Consider the following 17453-nt stretch of genomic DNA (forward strand, 5'->3'; position numbering starts at 1 on the left):
CTTCATGGAGAACCCCGTCACCGGTGGCGGGGTGAGTGTCTTGGTTCCTCGACACGGAGGAATATAAAGGCCCGCAGGGTGTAACCTTAAAAGCCGTGGTGATATCTTGCTGAATCCCAATTACCCAGCAAAGTGTTCAAGCATTCACAACGTCCCATCATACCGTTCTAGTATGTCTGGACGTCTACTCCAGTGGCCAGCATGGCCCGAGTTCTCCGCTAAAGACGGGGAGACCAATGAGGACCTGATTCAATACAAAAAGGATATTGTAGAAGCATATGGGAAAGACAACATAGTCAGGGCCTGGTTGAAAGTCTGTGCCGAACTTGAAAAGATCACCGAAGATATTACCTCTCGTGGCACTTCAGCAATCCCAGAAGTCGACTTCAAGGATATCTTTACTCTCAGTGATGTTGAGCGACAGAAGCTGAAAGATACTGGCTGCTTCGTTATTCGGGGAGTGTATGACCGAGCCCAGGCGGACCGATGGTTTCAAGACCTCAAATCCTATGTTGCTGCCAACAAAGATCAAGTCAATGGTAAGTAGGAGGAGATGAGCTTCTTTCCTTTCTTCTTCGACTGGGTGTTCCGTCCAGTGTTGACGTGTCAATAGGCTGGCCTGAAACCTCCCCTGCCATTTATAGACTTTATTTCTCACCTTCACAAATGGCTGCTCGCTCTCATCCCAATCAGTTGAAGTTGAGTCGAGAGCTAAACTCGTGGTGGCACGATGATTCGAAGTCTTCATCTCCAGAGCCCCTCTCATACGCTGACGCAGTGCGTATTCGACCCCCCGGGGTACCGTTCATGGGGCTTGGGCCTCACATCGATGCTGGAAGCTTGTCACGCTGGGCTGATCCGACTTACCGGTCATTTTACTCTGCTGTCTTCTCTGGGTTTCCTGAGTCCTTTGACACCTATGACCTGACCCTTCGAAAAGGTGCCGACCAAGCCTTGTTCCCTGGGGGCGCTCACTCGCGTGTCTTCCGGAGTTTTCAAGGCTGGACAGCGTTGACCAGCGCAGGGCCTGGCGAGGGCAGCCTTCTCCTGTACCCCAACATCAAGTGGACGTCTGCCTATTTGATGCTGCGACCATTCTTCCAACCTCCAAGCAACAAGGATGACGTTATGAACCCTGAGAGTTGGACGTTCGACGCAGACAGTCCTTGGTTTCCCGGTACATACAGGGAGCACAGTCAAATGCTGAGCCCGACATCCCATCCCCACTTGCGACTGCGTGATTGCTTGGTGCATATTCCACAGATGCAACCCGGAGATACGGTGTGGTGGCACGCCGACATGTGCCATGCCGTCGAGGTCGATCATCACGGAGACCATGAAGCTAGTGTCGCATACATTGCCGCAACTCCAACGACCGAAGAAAACCAGAAATACATCAAAGGCCAGCTGCAAGACCTAATGCGAGGGGTCCCGCCCGAAGACTTTCGAGGAGGATCAAGCGAGAAGGACTTTAAATTGTTTACGGGGGAAAGGGGGATTCTCAGTGGTGAAGAAGGCCGTCGAGCCATGGGATTCCATCTCATTACCGTTTGAGGGAAATGGACTTTCAATCAAAACCAAGACCACATTTGACGTCGTAAAAGGTGGATTTTATTGACCGAATACGATCCTAACGGTTCTTGGTACCATTGCCGCTACTATCATTGTCAGGACCCAAATCAGTAGGCTGTGCCTTGAGGGCCGGCGATGATCCAGACGGAGAAGATGTCCCGCTGGACAAAGTGATACTAATTTCGTGTTCAAATCTAACTTGTCCAAAGGACATGGCTGCTCAGCTGCTCTATGTTAAGAGCGCCCGCTTATGAGAAGCGACGAAAACTTCCTTCCAGAATATGACAAGGCTGTTCAATAAGCGAGGTTGGTGTCATCTGAACAACGGTCTGATCCTTGCATTTGTTTCTAAGCCTCGGCTCAGCTTGCACGTACAGGTATGGAGCATAAGCAGAAAGAGACAGTAAACGCAAAGGACTATCCCCGTGCCCAGACCGACGAGCAAGGTAGTCCATTGTTAGTTCATATTTTCAGCAAAGGCCCTGGGAAGAAGCATGTCGTTTGACGGAGATCTGTTCTCCGATTAGAAGTCGACGAGGGCCCCCCGTTCGGTCGTTTTCCGGTTAGGGTTGGGTTGGTTCAATGGGGGGCCAGAAACCAGGCAATTTTTAGTCGTGTAATCTCGCTACGAACCAGACTTTCACGCTTGGACGTCTGCTCGGATCTTCTGGAAAGTCGGATGGATCTCTTTGCCTCTCTGCAGAAACAACTACTAAACTCTTCTGGTAATCGCTTCACCGAACGTACACTACGCGAAGCTGGTTTCAAGAGGAGAGCACGAGACGGGCATGGCTCCAGGAACTATGTATAATATTGCAGATCCTGGGTCGAATCGTTCCCACTTCACCGACCACCATGCTGGGGTAGCCTTGCTAATTATCGTACGCAAGTAACTGATTCCAAGTCTTACAATTCACAGCCTCTTCTATTCATGCAGCGACTTGACATTTTCATACACGAATCGAACCACTGATGGAGTCGTCCGATGCGATGCCGTGTTCAAGGCGACGCTTAGCGTATGGGTCTTGAGATAAGTTTGTGATTACGGTACAGAGACACGAACGGTGTGCCGGGAAAGGGGTATCTCGAGAAACTCGTGCAGTCTTGTCTCTCCGTCAAAAGACATCTTGTTCATGGGATCGTGTATCCTTGGTGCCCTGACAAACACCCTCAATGCTCCTAAATTATATTTGCAATAGTCATACGTGACCGATTGACATCTTGTGTTGGCTGTGCAGTATTAATCGGGGCCAAGATGGGGCCCGTAGTTTGTGAAGTGGTTGTCGTGTTTGGTTGGACATGGTTCGCAACGTTGACTCGGGATTCTGTGAGTTGTTGTAGATATCGAACTGATCTTTCCACATTCTGCCATCCGCCCCAGTCGTGTTGTTCCTCCTCTGTTAGCATTCCAGCCCACGAGGGGGAATATCGCTCGTTTTGCGGTTGTGAATCTTGTTCGATGCTCGTGTGGCGTGGTCGACCATGCTTTTGTCGTCTGCTCAGATGCGTACCCGTTTCTGCGTTGCCCCAGACCCAGCTGTTGGTTGTAGCCTGGAGATCTGCTGACAGAAATACTAGTAAATCTTCGTCCTGCTCCACGTCAATATTGGGGGACTGTTCGTAGCGCTCTATCAGTTTGCGTGTAAAAGAGGCCAGATATCTGCCACAGCTGATATTGATGTTCCTTGCTTCCCCAATTGTCATTGCAGCTCTCAGGACAATATAACAGGCGTCGTATTGCTGTCTGAAGACCAGGAACAGCATGCAACGCCACAGGTGTGTACAAAGGATCGTGGTTGTAGATAACACAAACCTCTGCTCCCATTCGTGTGCGTTCATGTGAGGAATCATGCATCTCGAGAGGAGGGTCGCCGTATCTCGCGCTGCGTGGGTACATTGTTCAATTGCCTGCAGTCTCTGTTCTGGAGAACAGGATGGAGACAAGTTGTGACGATGGAGGAGTATCCTCACGTTCTGAAAATGCATAATTGGTGCCATGATACAAGCATCTAGTGGGATCGATGAGGAGAGTTGCAGAATCCGTGGAAACAGGCTCAGGCAGTCGCCCAAATAGTTCTCGAATCTGTTCAGAGCCTCGTTCGTAATACACAACGTGCGAAAGGCTTTTGCCAACGGCGACATGAGCCGTGCAATGTGGATGTTGGCGAGTAATAGAGTGGGAGGCGCAGGACTTTGGGCATCCTCGACCACCAAACGCTCGTCGTCCAGAACTTCTGGATACTCGGTGTCAAACTCGTCGTCGTTGATCAACATGGGTTTGCCCAGCTCCAGAGCCAGTATCCTGGTAGAAATTCTGTATTAGCTCTCGTCTGCGCAAGAGAATTTGTCAACTGCGCCTTACCGATCCCAAACGTAAACGGAGTACCAGATGCGTTTCCGCAGCTCGCCTTCCACTGGAGACCATTCTCCACCTTGAACATGAAACCCTAGATCTTGTAGAATACGGATTGATGAGCCCAGCCAAATCCAACCGGCCGATTTTCGGTTCATCTCCACGAGTGCAGTGCTGGCCAACAAGGCCACGACTGCTTGATTCGGTGTGACATCGTCCTCCCAAAAATTTATTGAAGAAATGCCTCTAGTAAGATAATCTTGCGCCTCGCCCAATCTCGCAGGATCGTGTGTCGCAAGGGCGCCGTTAGCGAGGACGACATAGAGTAACGCCAACCAGTCTCTGGGTAGCGAACTGGAGTTCCCCGTTTCCGTAAATGTGGCGAAGTGCTGCTGAAACGTGGACCAGTGCAGGACGGGGAAGTGTCTGTGGATGCTTTCGTGATAATAGTGGAAGAGACGTTCTGCTCCGGCTTGCGAAGGGAGGCCTGGCAGATCTGAGACGTGTGAGTATGAACCGTGTGGTCGTGAAGGAGCCCCTGTTACGGGTGGTTTCAGAAGGCCGCGCCCAACGTCATTCAAGTGCGACCTTGCGTATGTGAGATCTTGAGGAGATCTTGCTTTTAACATCCTTCGGGGTGATCTTCCAACAGATACAAACTCGGTGAGTATGGAAGAGGCTGACCCGGGACGCAGTTCGGCTGAAACATCGATCTTGCGTTCCACGGAGCGGAAACGTTCGAGTTGTTGGCGAGCCTCTACAAGTTGTCGTTCTAGGTCTTGGACTTGTCTATGAGAGTCAGGATCTAGGGGGCGCACGCACGTCTGGTGTTACTCACTTGATGGATGACATGCGTCGATTGGTGTCTTTTGTGAATTGGCATCGGACGTTGCGGCTCGAACATTCTGTACAGCTTGTTGTTTCTGTTGCGTCGCACTTACAGAGTCCGTTAGCATGACATTTTCAATGATGGTGTCGTCAAGATTACCTTGACTTTGCGTTCTCTACAGGCGTCGCAACTCGGGTCCTTTCTCCGCTGCCGATACGCTCGTTTGGGGTTGTGCAACATCATTGCTGAAAGCTGAGCCGGGGATGGTGTGCCGCTGGGTCCACCACTAGGTCGAAGGTTGTCGCCCAGGTATGCCGTCGTCTCTTGAGGCGAGATCGACTCCATGTCGCGGTGAGGGTTAGACGGTAACATGGTTGCTGAAGCAGGCGGAGACACGACTGGCCAGGAGTGTTGATTCGAAGGATATGATGCTTGCAATGTATGACGGTGAATTGGGAATTCAGTTTTGACGGGCGAGTCTTCTGAATCCACACTGGGGGTCTCTCGAAACGGCGAGGACTGGTTGTGTATTCCGCTCGTCAAAGAAAACATGGTAAATCGTGGTGCTTGTCTCTTTGCAACGATGCAGCAAAGAATGGCTTGAGGCTTGTCGACGAGACATGCCCACAGTTCAAGTCGACAACATCCGGAGCGTGGCAGCAACGACTTTAACCACGATGTACAAAGCGACTAAAGATCTGAAGACGTGATTTCGAGAGATAGAACGATATCTCCAAAGTCAGAGTCGCAGTAGGGGCAGAAGCGAGAAGCGAGATGGAGACGGTAAGAGGCCAACCTTGGCCAATGGTTCCCCGATGAGCTGCACGAGCAACTCGCGAGTCGACCTTGTGCTGATCGCCACCAACAGATCAGGTCAGCCGAGATTGTCGGTCGAATGCTCTGCGCGGCAAAGTGCAGAACGAATGGGACAGGCCAGGAAGAGCAAGGAGCACCGGGGTTATGACCGTTGGCTAGAACTTGGGGTTTACAAAACGATCCTCCTCCAAAAGTTTCTGCTTGTCGGTGTCGATCAAAACCCAACAGAAATTTGGGGACAGATCGTCGACGGCTTCCAGAGGGCCAGCCTTGGATTCAGGACACGCAGGCACACTCAGGACAGGCAGGGGAGCGTACGGTGCAGGCAAGACTACACTACGAGACTAAGACCATTCTATGGAGACACCCGGCTGGCTGGACGATATACGCACAATTGGCATAACAGGTAAGGAGAGGAGACTCTGGAGTCTAGCGGGCAAATGGCATGAAATCAAGTGCCGACACGCGTGGCGTGGGTGGAGGGCGAGTGAGGCCCCGCTGCCCGACAATGAGCATGAACTCAGAAGTGGATATGAAATTGACCGCAAAATCTGATTGAGCACCTGGCAAACCAGTAGAAAGCTAAAAGTTACCTCCAGGTGGATATCCAAGAGCCACTGACTTTAACACAGGAGAACAGGTTCGGAATCGTCGCAGGACCCTGGCGAGACTAAGGCCGTCTTGAGCCCCCCGGTTCTGCCAGCCGAAGTCAATGAAGCTAGCCACAACGTTGTCATAGCCGAATAGGGCATCACGGACAGGGACTCTGAGGGCTGATTTCAACGGTGAGTGGTCTTCGCAGGGCTGGAGTCGTCCCATCAATACCACTGGTTCCAAAGGCTGGGAAATCTGACAGCATTACGGTATGGCCTTTGGCCATGATGTGACATTGTATTAATTAAACATAGACTGCTACGGCCGCTTAAACCATGATTTGCCCACGAGTAAACCTGCTCGACTAAACGTGGAAGTAACCCACATCTTGATGTCGAGTCACAGAGAAGACATGCTTCCTGTGAGCGGTCTGCTGGTCTTCTCACAAACGTGGCACTTGATATTCCAGCTTGAAAACGGACGAGGGGATGGGATTGATTACTCTTGGCCATCTCTAAATGCCTCTGCAAATCTCTTCATGCTGGGAGTGACATGGCGACTACGCAATTGCCGCAGTTCCAACCTCAATTCGCGTGAGTACTGATCGACGACCATATCTCATGTTCTAAAATACACTGTGGTATATCGACCGGGAAGTTTTCGCGACTCAAGCGTTCAGTGGCGTCTTTGTGGAGAGAGCGGACCGAGGGCGATCGTGAACCTTGGCCAGGTTGTGTTCGAATTCCAGGGACAGTCGGGGCATGGTGGAGAGCCGTGGAGCTGTGGTAAACTTCCCTGGTCTTTTCACCGACACTGTTGCAGTGCCACACAAGGATACCCAGTAGGAAGCTTTCTAAACGTCCGATGCCGCGATGCGGTGACCCAGACTTTCTAGGATTGTCCCTTGACTCATCCGTCGCCAATACGTCGCTTTCTAGCCCCACCCCGCTGTTAGACAGGGATGTATTTGGTGACTTTGAAAGCTTTCGAGTGACGGTCACCCTTTACTGGCATGATCAGCGACCGATCAGTGGGAGAAAGCCGCCCATAGCAAGAGTAATCTGCAGGCGGCAAACTTCATGGACTACCGTTGGGTCAAACAAGGCATCCGTCGCAACTTTTATCTGAAACCCTGGCCCAAAGTTTGCTAGACTTGTGATTTGGCCCTGTGATAGCAGTGCGAGTGCATGTTCAATATCTTGCCTGCATCTTCTACGATTCGCTATGAAATCTCCGAGGCGGACATGCTGAGCACAGTACAAGTGGCGGCCAATGCAGCTATGCTGATCGCGAGAGGTTGAATCCTCCTATGTCCATGGCGAAACCCATGCGTAGACCGTAGTAGTTCGCCAGTCGGAAGTCTGGCGTTTGTTGTTTCCACTGTGGCATGCAGCACGGTTGTGTGGTGTCGATCATTATGTATTACATCAATCATGCACCAGGAGGGCCCTGCTTTTACACAGCCAAGGTAAGGAACTAGTGGGTCTTTGATAGAATCTCCCACCCCCAGCCCTGGTAGCCCCAAAGAGCGACGCACCTGACAACGGATATGTGGTCCACTTGCCGTGGTGCTGATACAACCAGAACGACAATCTGGTGACTTGGGCAATGTTGAAACCAGTGGGAGATCCGCGGAAGGACATCTTGCATCATGGGCTGGCACGCCTGGTTCCCAGGCTGGCGTCGCAGCTCGTCATACTCGAAAACCATGCGTCGGCGGCTGCAACATCTCAGCTGTGATTACAGTAGAGCCTCTAGCAAATGTGTGGGGCATTCAGCCCTTCAAGCTTCCACGCTATGGAGCTGGAAGGTTCTGACTGATGGGTCACTTCGGCCTCCTCGCCAGAAACTACTCTGGCAAGAAGGATTTGCATATTGGGGCTGTGCACCATTCTCCACTGGTACGTCGTGGAAAACGTGAAACATGTTTGAAAAGATCTGCACCTCAACCAGATCTCAGCTTCTGGAACACTGCAACCGCGGGTTTTTGCTCGGATGAGATGTTTGCAGTACTTATTTGCATTCCTGTAACTCCATGGCAGCTAGAAGACACATAGTTGGAACGTTCTCTGAATCATCAACAGTAGTAGAACGCGGTGTCTACGGCCTCTTTCTACGAGAAGATTGCAAATGACAAGACCTCATGCAATCCAGTCAGAACATCTACATCCAAGCGCTCAAAAGCTTCGGAGAAACCAGTCCGGGGTTTGCTGAGTCGGTCCGTCATCTAGTTTGTCGATGAGTCAATGTAAATCAATGGCTTCTGACTCTTCTGTCTGTGTTGGTAGTATATCTTGCACGTTGACGGTCTACGAGGCTTGGAGAAGCTGTCAGAATAATGAATCTCATACCTAGCCAATGGGCGGAAGTTCAACTCTACAATAGTTCACTCAAAATATGATTCAGGCGGGAGACGTGGCCGACGGTTGAACTCAGTTTTCTCCTAAGTCAAGGAAGATCGCCGATAGGTTTGTCTTTTCCAATGGAGACCCAGACAACTAGAGTTTGTGAGAGAAAGTGGGATTTAATTTGAAAGGGGTTGCAACAAACTTGGTGGCTATTGCCCTGCATCGGATTAGTCCGTGTGTCAATTCTACATGACATCCATCACCCAAGTCCTCTTCAGACCCTATTCAGAGATGGGCTGGTTGCCGTGCAGACACCCTTTGCCATCAAGTTGAGCAATCCGACGTAGAAAATCTTGACGATATCTGGCCTCGTCATTATGGCAGACTCCAAAGGCTCTCCGAAAGGCCAAAAGCTTGCAAGAAGCCAAGGCTCTCCGACACTGACCATGCGTAAGGGCGGTGGGGTGGGCTGCATCATCACCGACTTGAAGCATATGTACGGTAAAAGGCGGTACATCTAGGCTAGGGAAGGATCGTCACCCAAGAAGCTCTGGATGTTTTGTAAAGGGTTTCTCCAAGTTCAACTTCAGAGTAGCATCCGAGCTACGCTCTCAGCTGTTTTGACCACTAGCTCGCAAGTTGATGGCCCAGGTGCCTGGCCAAAAGCACGTGTATACATACCCATATAATGATGTATGAATATCGAAAGCTTCGAAGAGGAGATTGTTCAAGCAATTTCCTATGTACAACCAGCCATGCCGTTCTGGGTTGCTGTCTCCGGGCTGGGCAGTCTGAACAAGGAGATCAAGATGATTTCCTGAGCGCTGCATCTACTTCGATAGAGCTATTCGGCAGCAACCCGTGGAACTAAGCAGTCCGTCGTGTATCTTGGATCAACTTGGCGGATCGCACCTGAGTTGCCCGAGTCGGAAATGATAGACTGTGGAGTCAGCGCCCTGTTTTGCAGCCCCAATTATTAGGCTTGCTACGGTGCCGCTTCGAGGGATTATGGTCAACCACCAGCTTTCGAAAAACCCTGGTGGTTGCAACCCGAGGTAGTGGCTCTCGGCGATTTTGGTTAGGCGCTCGGGCCTGGAAGTGGCTCACAGGGTCCCAGAGAACTCTAACAAGATCACCTGTGATTTTGTGTAAACGTGCTGAAAGACGAATTGAGCATCTGTACTGCTTGGGCGGGATATATCCTTCCTAACCGTCGAAGCTCACGGTGATTGATCTAATGCCTAGGCTAGGGCTACCATGTAGACCAAGGAGAAAGTTGTCAAAGTGACACAGTGTTACCAACTTCTGGTCCATTTATCCTCCAGCTGTGCTGTGGAGTGTGTCATGGAGAAGTCCGAAATGTGTTGTTTAACCTTGGGGGGTGGCTTCTCACGCTTGCCAAACGCCTCGAGAGACAACCCCGTGGCTTGGGCTAAGGAAACGCAGAGTGCCACTAACCCGGGAGCTTGGGTCAACTGGCTGAGAATTCCTGAGACAGAAACAGTCGGCGAGCATTGAAGTCAGGGTCCAAAGAGGTTCTGACAGAGGTTGCCGAATTTGGTTTTCAAGCAAGTTCATTACGCGCAGATTCCAAAACATTTAGGCTTCTTCTTCCGCGTCGAGACCGAGAATGAGGAAGGATGCCGATTTGTTGGGAAAAAACTGGGACACTGTGGGTGGTTCTTTCCCCTGCTTGGCTCGGTTGACCCTTGAATGAATCCAGATGACGAAGAAAGGCGTCACAGGCAAGATAGCCAGACTCAGGACTGGAGTCTGTACGGAGTAGAGTCTGGAGTGCAGACTGGGGCCGCCACTCCATGGTAGGGTAGAGTGTGGCAAAAGGATCATCTAGGTTGCTTCTCCCACTGGTGGATGATATGATCGACAACCAGGGACAGACCTTCAATCTCCTCTTCGGCAGTGATGCCGGCAAAGTTCATACTACAGCCAACATAGGCAGGTGACTTTGTGCGGCGGGCGAGGATCTTGGCTAGTCTTGTCGCATAGTCGATGCTTTCATTCGAGGTAGTTAGGGCGGTGCTAATGGCATTGCGGTCGTTAAGCCTCTGGATATTGCTGTTATTATCATGTAATATGTTTCGAGATTTGAGAGTGCCTGAAACGATGCACTCGGTGCTTCATACGTACATCAGGCATGGCATAGACGAAACTGCCCAAAGGAGGGGTTGAGTTATGAGCTTCGCCCACAGTGGAGGTCGTCAAGTGTACCATCGAACAATTACCGAGGAGGGATAGATGCAGATGAAGGTTGAGGTGAGGGTGTCTTGGTACAGGAAAAGAGAGTTCTTTTGGGGTGAATGAGGGCTCCATGTGTGCAGCAAGTCACTTGAGTGATTCTCAGGTAGGGAAGTGAATTGGATGGAATGGTGTCTGGTCTGTGAGGTGTATTGAACCAGGGGACGCGGATCTTGTGGGCTCGAGATAGGAAGAGTGGAGAGCGAGGGGGAACAAAATGAGGTCTGAGCGCCGGGACGGGGAGTGAGTCAGTAAGTAGAAGTATAGCAGTCTTGATGGTGGGCGGTTTGGGGGCGGCTTGAAAGTGGTGATAAGAATGTGTGGGATGGATGTGAAAAATACTTCCTGAGGCAATGCGGGCACCTGCCTTGAGGGTTGGTAATACCCTTGGCATTTAGCCCTTTAGGCAGGAACGCAGGGTACAGTGGGCACGGCAGGCACCTTTAACGAAAGGTCTCTAGGCAGGTGCGAGATACCTATCAGTGGTGCCTTCCCTTCACCCAGAGCCAAGGGCTGTGGTACCCACGTGATCCCTATCATGCGGCTTCTCAATATTAACATCATGCATAACATCAACTTCTCACACGACACTGTATCTAATCCAGCTTAACCCACACAAAACACCGGTGAGCCCCTTTAGGAGCCCTAACCGAGATCGCCGTGACAGCCTTTGGTATCGCTGTCCTTGGAAATCTTCAGATTCTGAGCCTTACGAGTTCCTGTCAGCTCTGGGAAGACCCAATGACTGAACCAGACAATGAAGATGAGTTGAACCCATTATTCGGAGAGGAGAGTCTTCCTCGTGATCATCTTGAACGTCGTGCAATTTTTGCCACTCTGGAGTCTTTCTAGTAAGTCAATTTGGCTGCCGCCATTGCCAGAATCCAGGTCTTTTAGTCTGTGCTGTCAGAGCACGTGATTCATGCTCTCATTCTCCTTTCACCCTGTTATGGTCGAATCAATGTTCGTTCTCATATTGACTGAGACGATTCCTCAGTCTGGCAGCACTGACTCGAGGCCAGCCAGTATCGAAAACATGAGCACTTCAACACGACCCATCGAAAGCGTCAGAACCTATATGCCCTGCCTTCCTCAGAATGGAAGATGTTGGCTGAGCCTCCCTTTTCCATTCTTGATACTTTGTCTGCCGTTGACGATGCCATCGATGACAACGCTGATCTCGCCGATGAGATTCTGCTGCAGGGATTAAGTTCTTTCGGTCTGAACCAGAACCCGCCCAAGAATTCTGCGTTGGATTGGAAAGGTTCCGCCAAACCGGGTGACATAGCCAAGGCATACTCTACAATCCGGCAGTTCTATCGTGACTGGTCTACAGAAGGTTTCAAGTCAGAGGTGGAGCCTCTGTTGAGAATTGTCCTGTCCGACCTTGAAGCATATCTCGCCTCTCAGGAACCAAGAAAGGGGAATTCTGCAGGGCCTTCGATTCTCCTTCCTGGTGCTGGTCTAGGTCGCATCCTATTTGAACTGTGTATGAAAGGATACTGTACAACCGGCAATGAAATCTCATACCATCAACTAATCGCCAGCAATTTTATCCTCAATTGCACGCAGCGGTCACACCAGTTTCCAATCTATCCCTTTGCCACCAACTTCACCAATGTCATCTCTCGATCCAACCAACTCAAACGTGTCACAATCCCTGATGTTCATCCGGCAACTGCAATGTCTCAATGCTCTAATCCTGGAGAAATGAACATGACAGCAGGTGATTTCGTACTATCATACTCCAACGTCGAATCTAGGGAGACCTTCGATGCTGTCGTCAGTGTTTTCTTCATCGACACGGCTCCGAACCTTATTCGCTACATTGAGACGGTGTGGAATTGTCTGAAGAAAGGTGGCTACTGGATCAACATCGGTCCGCTGCTGTGGCACTTCGATAGCCGTGTCCATGGAAAAGACGACGACGACAAAGACGACGACAAGCAGGACCCAGACCCTGCAGAACATCCACACACTCATCCTCACTCTCATTCCACACAGCACCAACACCACACTCCCGACTCATCATCATTTCAATCGCAGGCTCAAGATAAAGGAATAGGAAACCCCGGATCATTCGAACTCAGCGACGATGAAGTTCTTCACCTGGTCACCAAACTGGGCTTCGAGATCCAACGACACGAAATCATCGACCATGCTCCAGGGTCCAACGAGTCATTCGGGTACATGCAAGACCCGAACAGCCTGCTACAGAACCGTTATCGGTGTAGTCACTGGGTTGCGAAGAAAGGTGGATGATTTTTAGTACGCCTGTTCAGCAATGAGGTGATTGAGGTGGTTTTACGAGGTACCTTGGGCATCTTAAGACAGGAACCAGGACAATGAATAGTCGACATGCCAGTGAGCAAGTTGCGTCTCTGTTCAAGCTATACCATAAGGAACCATTCTGGGGGGTCTTTATGGTACAACGAGTGGCCAGAATGGCAGCCGACGATCGCGGAGACCAATGAAGCGAGGAATCTACTTCCTCAGATCGCCATTTGCGCATCAGATAGTCGAGTGCAACCGCAGGTTTTATACAATACATCATAGGTGTATACGAAAATGCAGAATTGGTTCATTGATACAGATTCTCTTCCTAACTCCATGGCCAAATCATATATAACAGGAGTGGCTGGCATAGGTAACAACAAGAAAGAAATCAAGCAGGAGGGGACTATTTCGCGCATTAATTCATTCGTTCATTCTTTCCAATCACTCCAGCCTGCGTCATCCAAATTCAGCAAATCGTCAACTTTTCCAAGCTTCGATTTTCACTCTTCCTTGTCCTCCCTTCTCCCCTCGTTGGCTGTGTCCAAGGTTCAGGCATGGTCGTCAGTTCTCCTCGATCATCTTGAGCTTTCGGTGCTGAAGATGCCAGGTCGCTGTCTCTCAGCTTGCTGGGCTGGTAGAACGACTCTCTTCCTCGGACCTAGCGCATTACTGTCATGGACTCCCATTTGAGCCTGGCTTTGTGCGCCAATGCCTTCAGCAGCCACCCCAACCACGTACGCTCCAATACTGAGCGCTGACGTCCAAATAATGAGCGTCCGCAAAGCTCTCCTGGCCCTGAAAGCAAAGCTAGAAGTATTTTGCGTAGACACGGCAGGATCTCGGTCCGTCTCTGGCTCGGGATCCTCCTGTGTTTGTCGACTGCTCGAAGATGGTGGGTTGAACCTAGAGGACCCGTCTCGTGGTGATCGCATGGTCCCGGAAAACACGTCCTCTTGCCGTCGGACCTGTGGAGAGTTCACCACATTATTATATTTTGATGCTGATGGAGCGGTTGGTGCTGCTGGGCCAGGCGGTGGAACAACTTCTGTGGGAATCTCGTCCAGTACTGTGGCGGCCACCTTTGCTTGAGATGGTCCGACCTGAGAGGATCGGTCTGATAGAGGAGTCTGTAAGGCAGGGGAATTTGTCACAGTAGCAGTGGTCTTGCTTGCAGATGGCGAAGGTTTGGTCGCTTTCTTTCGAAATACGAGTACCTTGCTTCCGCCATGGCAAAGCTCGTACCCAGACCTAGCCAGATTGCTGAAGTGTGGCAAATAGCTAGATGCGTTGTCAAGTCTTGCTAGCGCCTTGATAGGGTCAATAGGAGCAACCCCGTCGAATTTCGAGCCGCTTCTTGTTTCTGTTGCCACGACCTGAGCGGTCTGGGCGTCATACTTGAGTACCACGAAAGGGGATGTGAAGGAGAGTGTTCGAAGAGTCTCAATTGGCGGGGGCTGTTCATCATTCCACACTGAAGATCCTGGTGCAGTGAAAATAGGAGGGGGGACTTCAGTGGGTCGCTCAATGGTGGACTTTTGTGACTTTATCGATGTGATCTGTCCCTCCAAAGCCTGAATATCGGCTTTGCTCTTCTTCATCTCGTCAACAAGCGTTGCATATCTTGGTTCGAAATCGTTGATATGTTTGTCGATGATTGAGTTTGTAACAACTCCAGGCTTCACACTTGCAGTCGACAGTGGATGTGAAGTCTTGGATTCTGTCGTCTTATCAATGCCAGAATTGTTGGATACCTTGGGCGATATAGAGGCCGGAGAAGAGACTTGTCGATGTCTGGACGTGATGGGACCGTACTCGGCTTCATAAACAGCTTTGATGTCTGCCGCCAATTTTAGGAGCTGTTTATTGGTGTCTTCAGCCTCCTGTTTAGCCTTTTGCGCGGCAGCTTTGAGTGACTCAGTTCTGCTGGAACTCTCAAGAGTCGCCTTTTCATACTCTTTGCTCGGCGTAAAAGTGCGCAAGTTGGACGGTCTTACTGGTTTATAGATAGAAGGAGTTCTGTTGAGGGCGTCCTGATTGAAGACCAACTTTTCATTGAGATCTGAAGCTTGACTGACGCGCTCAGATTTTTGGAAATTCTCCTTCAAGGCTGGGATGGAGTTGATAGTTTTGGCGACTATACCGCTAGGATACTGGCGGATGTGATTCCACGCATTGTTCAATCCTTGGGACAGCTTACCAGCAGGGCGTGGAACCTGTGCCGCAATGGCCTCCGACTCAGCCTGCTGGTCCTTAAAACTTGCTTCCAGCTTGACCCTGGTAGACTGTTTGCTCTGGTCGATGTCTTGCTTGGTGAGTCGTGCTGATTTTGTGGCTGCTCGAACATCACTCGCACGGAGGAGATCAATGTCTTGTTCTTCTAGATTTTCAGAGTCAATTTTGAGGGTTTGATACTGGCGCGCATCTGCCTCGCTAGCAGTAGACCTTTTGGCCGATGAGGAAGCATATCGGTCAAGTGAGGGTTGGAGTCTGGCTGGTTCCTTATCCGTACTTTGTGCCAATTCAGACTGAATGCGATCAAGTGCCGGTGTCAGCTTGCTCTTCGGACCATTTTCAGACGAGGAAGCCTCTGGTGAGGATGTATCTTCAGACTCGAACCCTTCGTTGATAAGCCAGCTGGACATTGGCTGGGAGTCCGGATCGAGTCGAGCTCTGTCCTGGTAGGTTGTTCCAGAGAATAACGGAGCATCACTGTCTGGTTCTGGAGAAGCTCTAGAATGTTTACTTGGTTCTGTTGTAGTGTCAGACTTGACTTGAGTTTGGCTTTCAGGGAGAGCTTCTGTGTATAGGGCTGTGGTATCGATATTATTGCCCTTTGCCCTTGACATGAGATCCTCCAGTTCAGACTTTCGAGAGCTTCCGAAGCATCGTTCAGGAGAAGTATGGACAGCATCGCCCGCAGGAGGCGCCGGTTTCTCATTAGATCCATATCCAAATACCTTATGGGGCTTATAAGTCTTGACCGGAACATCGACTCCATGCTCGGAGAACAAAGATTCTAGAAAAGGCTTTGATGAGGCAGTATCGGGAGTTGCCTTCAGCTTGGGTACTTTCCTCATGGTAATAGGATCATACTCGTAGTCGTCTAGCGAATCTGAAACTGTCGTAGCAGGAATGGGACGCTTGTCCGGTGCAGTAGATGACGAAGACGAAGTGCTCGGCTGAATAGGCCTGGAAGCTGACGGTTGTGTATTATCTCGTAGTCCGGATTCTGGACTTTGTTGATCCCCACGGCCTGGAGTCAAAATCCAAGAGAAGGAAGTCCAAGAAGAGTTGTTGGTTGACGGAGGACTATGCAGTTTCCTACCAAAGAGAGCACCATATGGATGCCTGGCGACTTGTCGATCGAAGTATGCTTTGAAAGAGTCGAAGTCTTTTGGCTTAAACCACTCATTCTCCCCTTTGCTTGCAGGTGCAGGTGCAGGTTCCTGATGTTGGCTGGGTGGATTTCTGTCCTGCTGTGAAGTCGATAGAGATTGCTTGGCCTGGTGCTTACTTGCGAGGTATTTGGTGACACGCCATGACCACCGAGGGACCTCGTCATTCTCCCATAGAGCTCTTCTCCGCAATGCTTTTGAGTATTTGTGCCTCATGATCTTCTCGTGTCTTTTTATGCCTTCGGCCAAGTATTCATCATGGTTGGCCTGCCAGTCACGAGTGTGGTGACACCACCACAGCATGCGGAGCTGAAGGGTATGGCCATGACTTGCTCTATCGATAGTTGGCTTCAGGGATAGAGGGATTTTAGAGGATCGAGAAGCCAGCTGACTCCGGTGAATGGTTCGGATAGACATATCGAGCAGTTCGATGATAGGGGCAGGACTCTCGTGGGATGGTTGAGCGTTTCGTCACTCTGATCGTCCTGGCCCGGGCAATATGTCAATGCCTTCTCTTGATATTTGGTGAATAATGACTTGTGTATGGGTGGCGGCTCGTTGCACCTAGAGGGCGGCGTGGATGAGGACGGGGATTGAAACCACTATCACGCTTGTGTCACTCGAATCCCAAGCTTCCTCAGACGTTGCTTCTGTGGGTCTGCGTTGTCGACGGTGAAGCGTCTTGAGTGACCAGTGGAAAAGACCCAATCTGGCTACATAACTAGACCAGAGATGGATGTTTGAGGACAAGGCATCAGCATGCATGCGTTGAAGTGTCAAGTGAGGGGTAGATTTGCTAACGAGGATACTGTCAGCAAGGAGGGACAAGTGGGCCCGGGCGGTGATAAGTGACACACCTCGAGACGGATGAGAAAGAATCGTCGTATGGCGGGCTGATATGCACTCTGCTAGAGTTGTAAGGTTATCAGAACAATCTTGAGGTTGGTCAATGACCTCATGAAATTCTGGAATACGCAGAAGATGTTCCACCCATACTGTCTGTTGCGGCAGGA

The 17453-nt window shown here is 50.5% G+C and overlaps 5 protein-coding genes across 5 annotated transcripts; 2 read left to right on the forward strand and 3 right to left on the reverse strand.

Moving 5' to 3' along the window:
- The first annotated feature begins 114 nt into the window (after positions 1 to 114).
- On the forward strand, positions 115 to 2436 carry PV10_07374 (uncharacterized protein). Its single transcript, XM_016372270.1, has 2 exons — positions 115 to 539; positions 614 to 2436. The coding sequence occupies exons 1-2, from the start codon at positions 173 to 175 to the stop codon at positions 1552 to 1554; spliced, it is 1308 nt and encodes a 435-aa protein (XP_016221602.1). The 5' UTR covers positions 115 to 172; the 3' UTR covers positions 1555 to 2436.
- Positions 2437 to 2472: 36 nt separating this feature from the next.
- PV10_07375 (uncharacterized protein) lies at positions 2473 to 5767 on the reverse strand. The gene is made up of 4 exons (XM_016372271.1): positions 4914 to 5767; positions 4764 to 4861; positions 3935 to 4714; positions 2473 to 3874 (listed from the first exon to the last, which is right to left on the reverse strand). The coding sequence occupies exons 1-4, from the start codon at positions 5304 to 5306 to the stop codon at positions 2752 to 2754; spliced, it is 2394 nt and encodes a 797-aa protein (XP_016221603.1). The 5' UTR covers positions 5307 to 5767; the 3' UTR covers positions 2473 to 2751.
- Positions 5768 to 9728: 3961 nt separating this feature from the next.
- Positions 9729 to 10962, reverse strand: PV10_07376 (uncharacterized protein). The gene is made up of 2 exons (XM_016372272.1): positions 10661 to 10962; positions 9729 to 10578 (listed from the first exon to the last, which is right to left on the reverse strand). Exons 1-2 carry the CDS (start codon positions 10841 to 10843, stop codon positions 10357 to 10359), a joined length of 405 nt encoding a protein of 134 aa, XP_016221604.1. The 5' UTR covers positions 10844 to 10962; the 3' UTR covers positions 9729 to 10356.
- A 547-nt stretch (positions 10963 to 11509) lies between these two features.
- Positions 11510 to 13030, forward strand: PV10_07377 (uncharacterized protein; the record flags this gene model as incomplete). The annotated part of the gene is made up of 2 exons (XM_016372273.1): positions 11510 to 11619; positions 11791 to 13030. 2 exons carry the CDS (start codon positions 11510 to 11512, stop codon positions 13028 to 13030), a joined length of 1350 nt encoding a protein of 449 aa, XP_016221605.1.
- Positions 13031 to 13325: 295 nt separating this feature from the next.
- PV10_07378 (uncharacterized protein) lies at positions 13326 to 17213 on the reverse strand. The gene has a single exon (XM_016372274.1). The coding sequence runs from the start codon at positions 16855 to 16857 to the stop codon at positions 13621 to 13623; it is 3237 nt and encodes a 1078-aa protein (XP_016221606.1). The 5' UTR covers positions 16858 to 17213; the 3' UTR covers positions 13326 to 13620.
- Between the last annotated feature and the right edge of the window lie 240 nt (positions 17214 to 17453).

Source organism: Exophiala mesophila, assembly GCF_000836275.1.
Source record: "Exophiala mesophila strain CBS 40295 unplaced genomic scaffold supercont1.5, whole genome shotgun sequence".
Taxonomy (NCBI): Eukaryota; Fungi; Ascomycota; class Eurotiomycetes; order Chaetothyriales; family Herpotrichiellaceae; genus Exophiala; species Exophiala mesophila.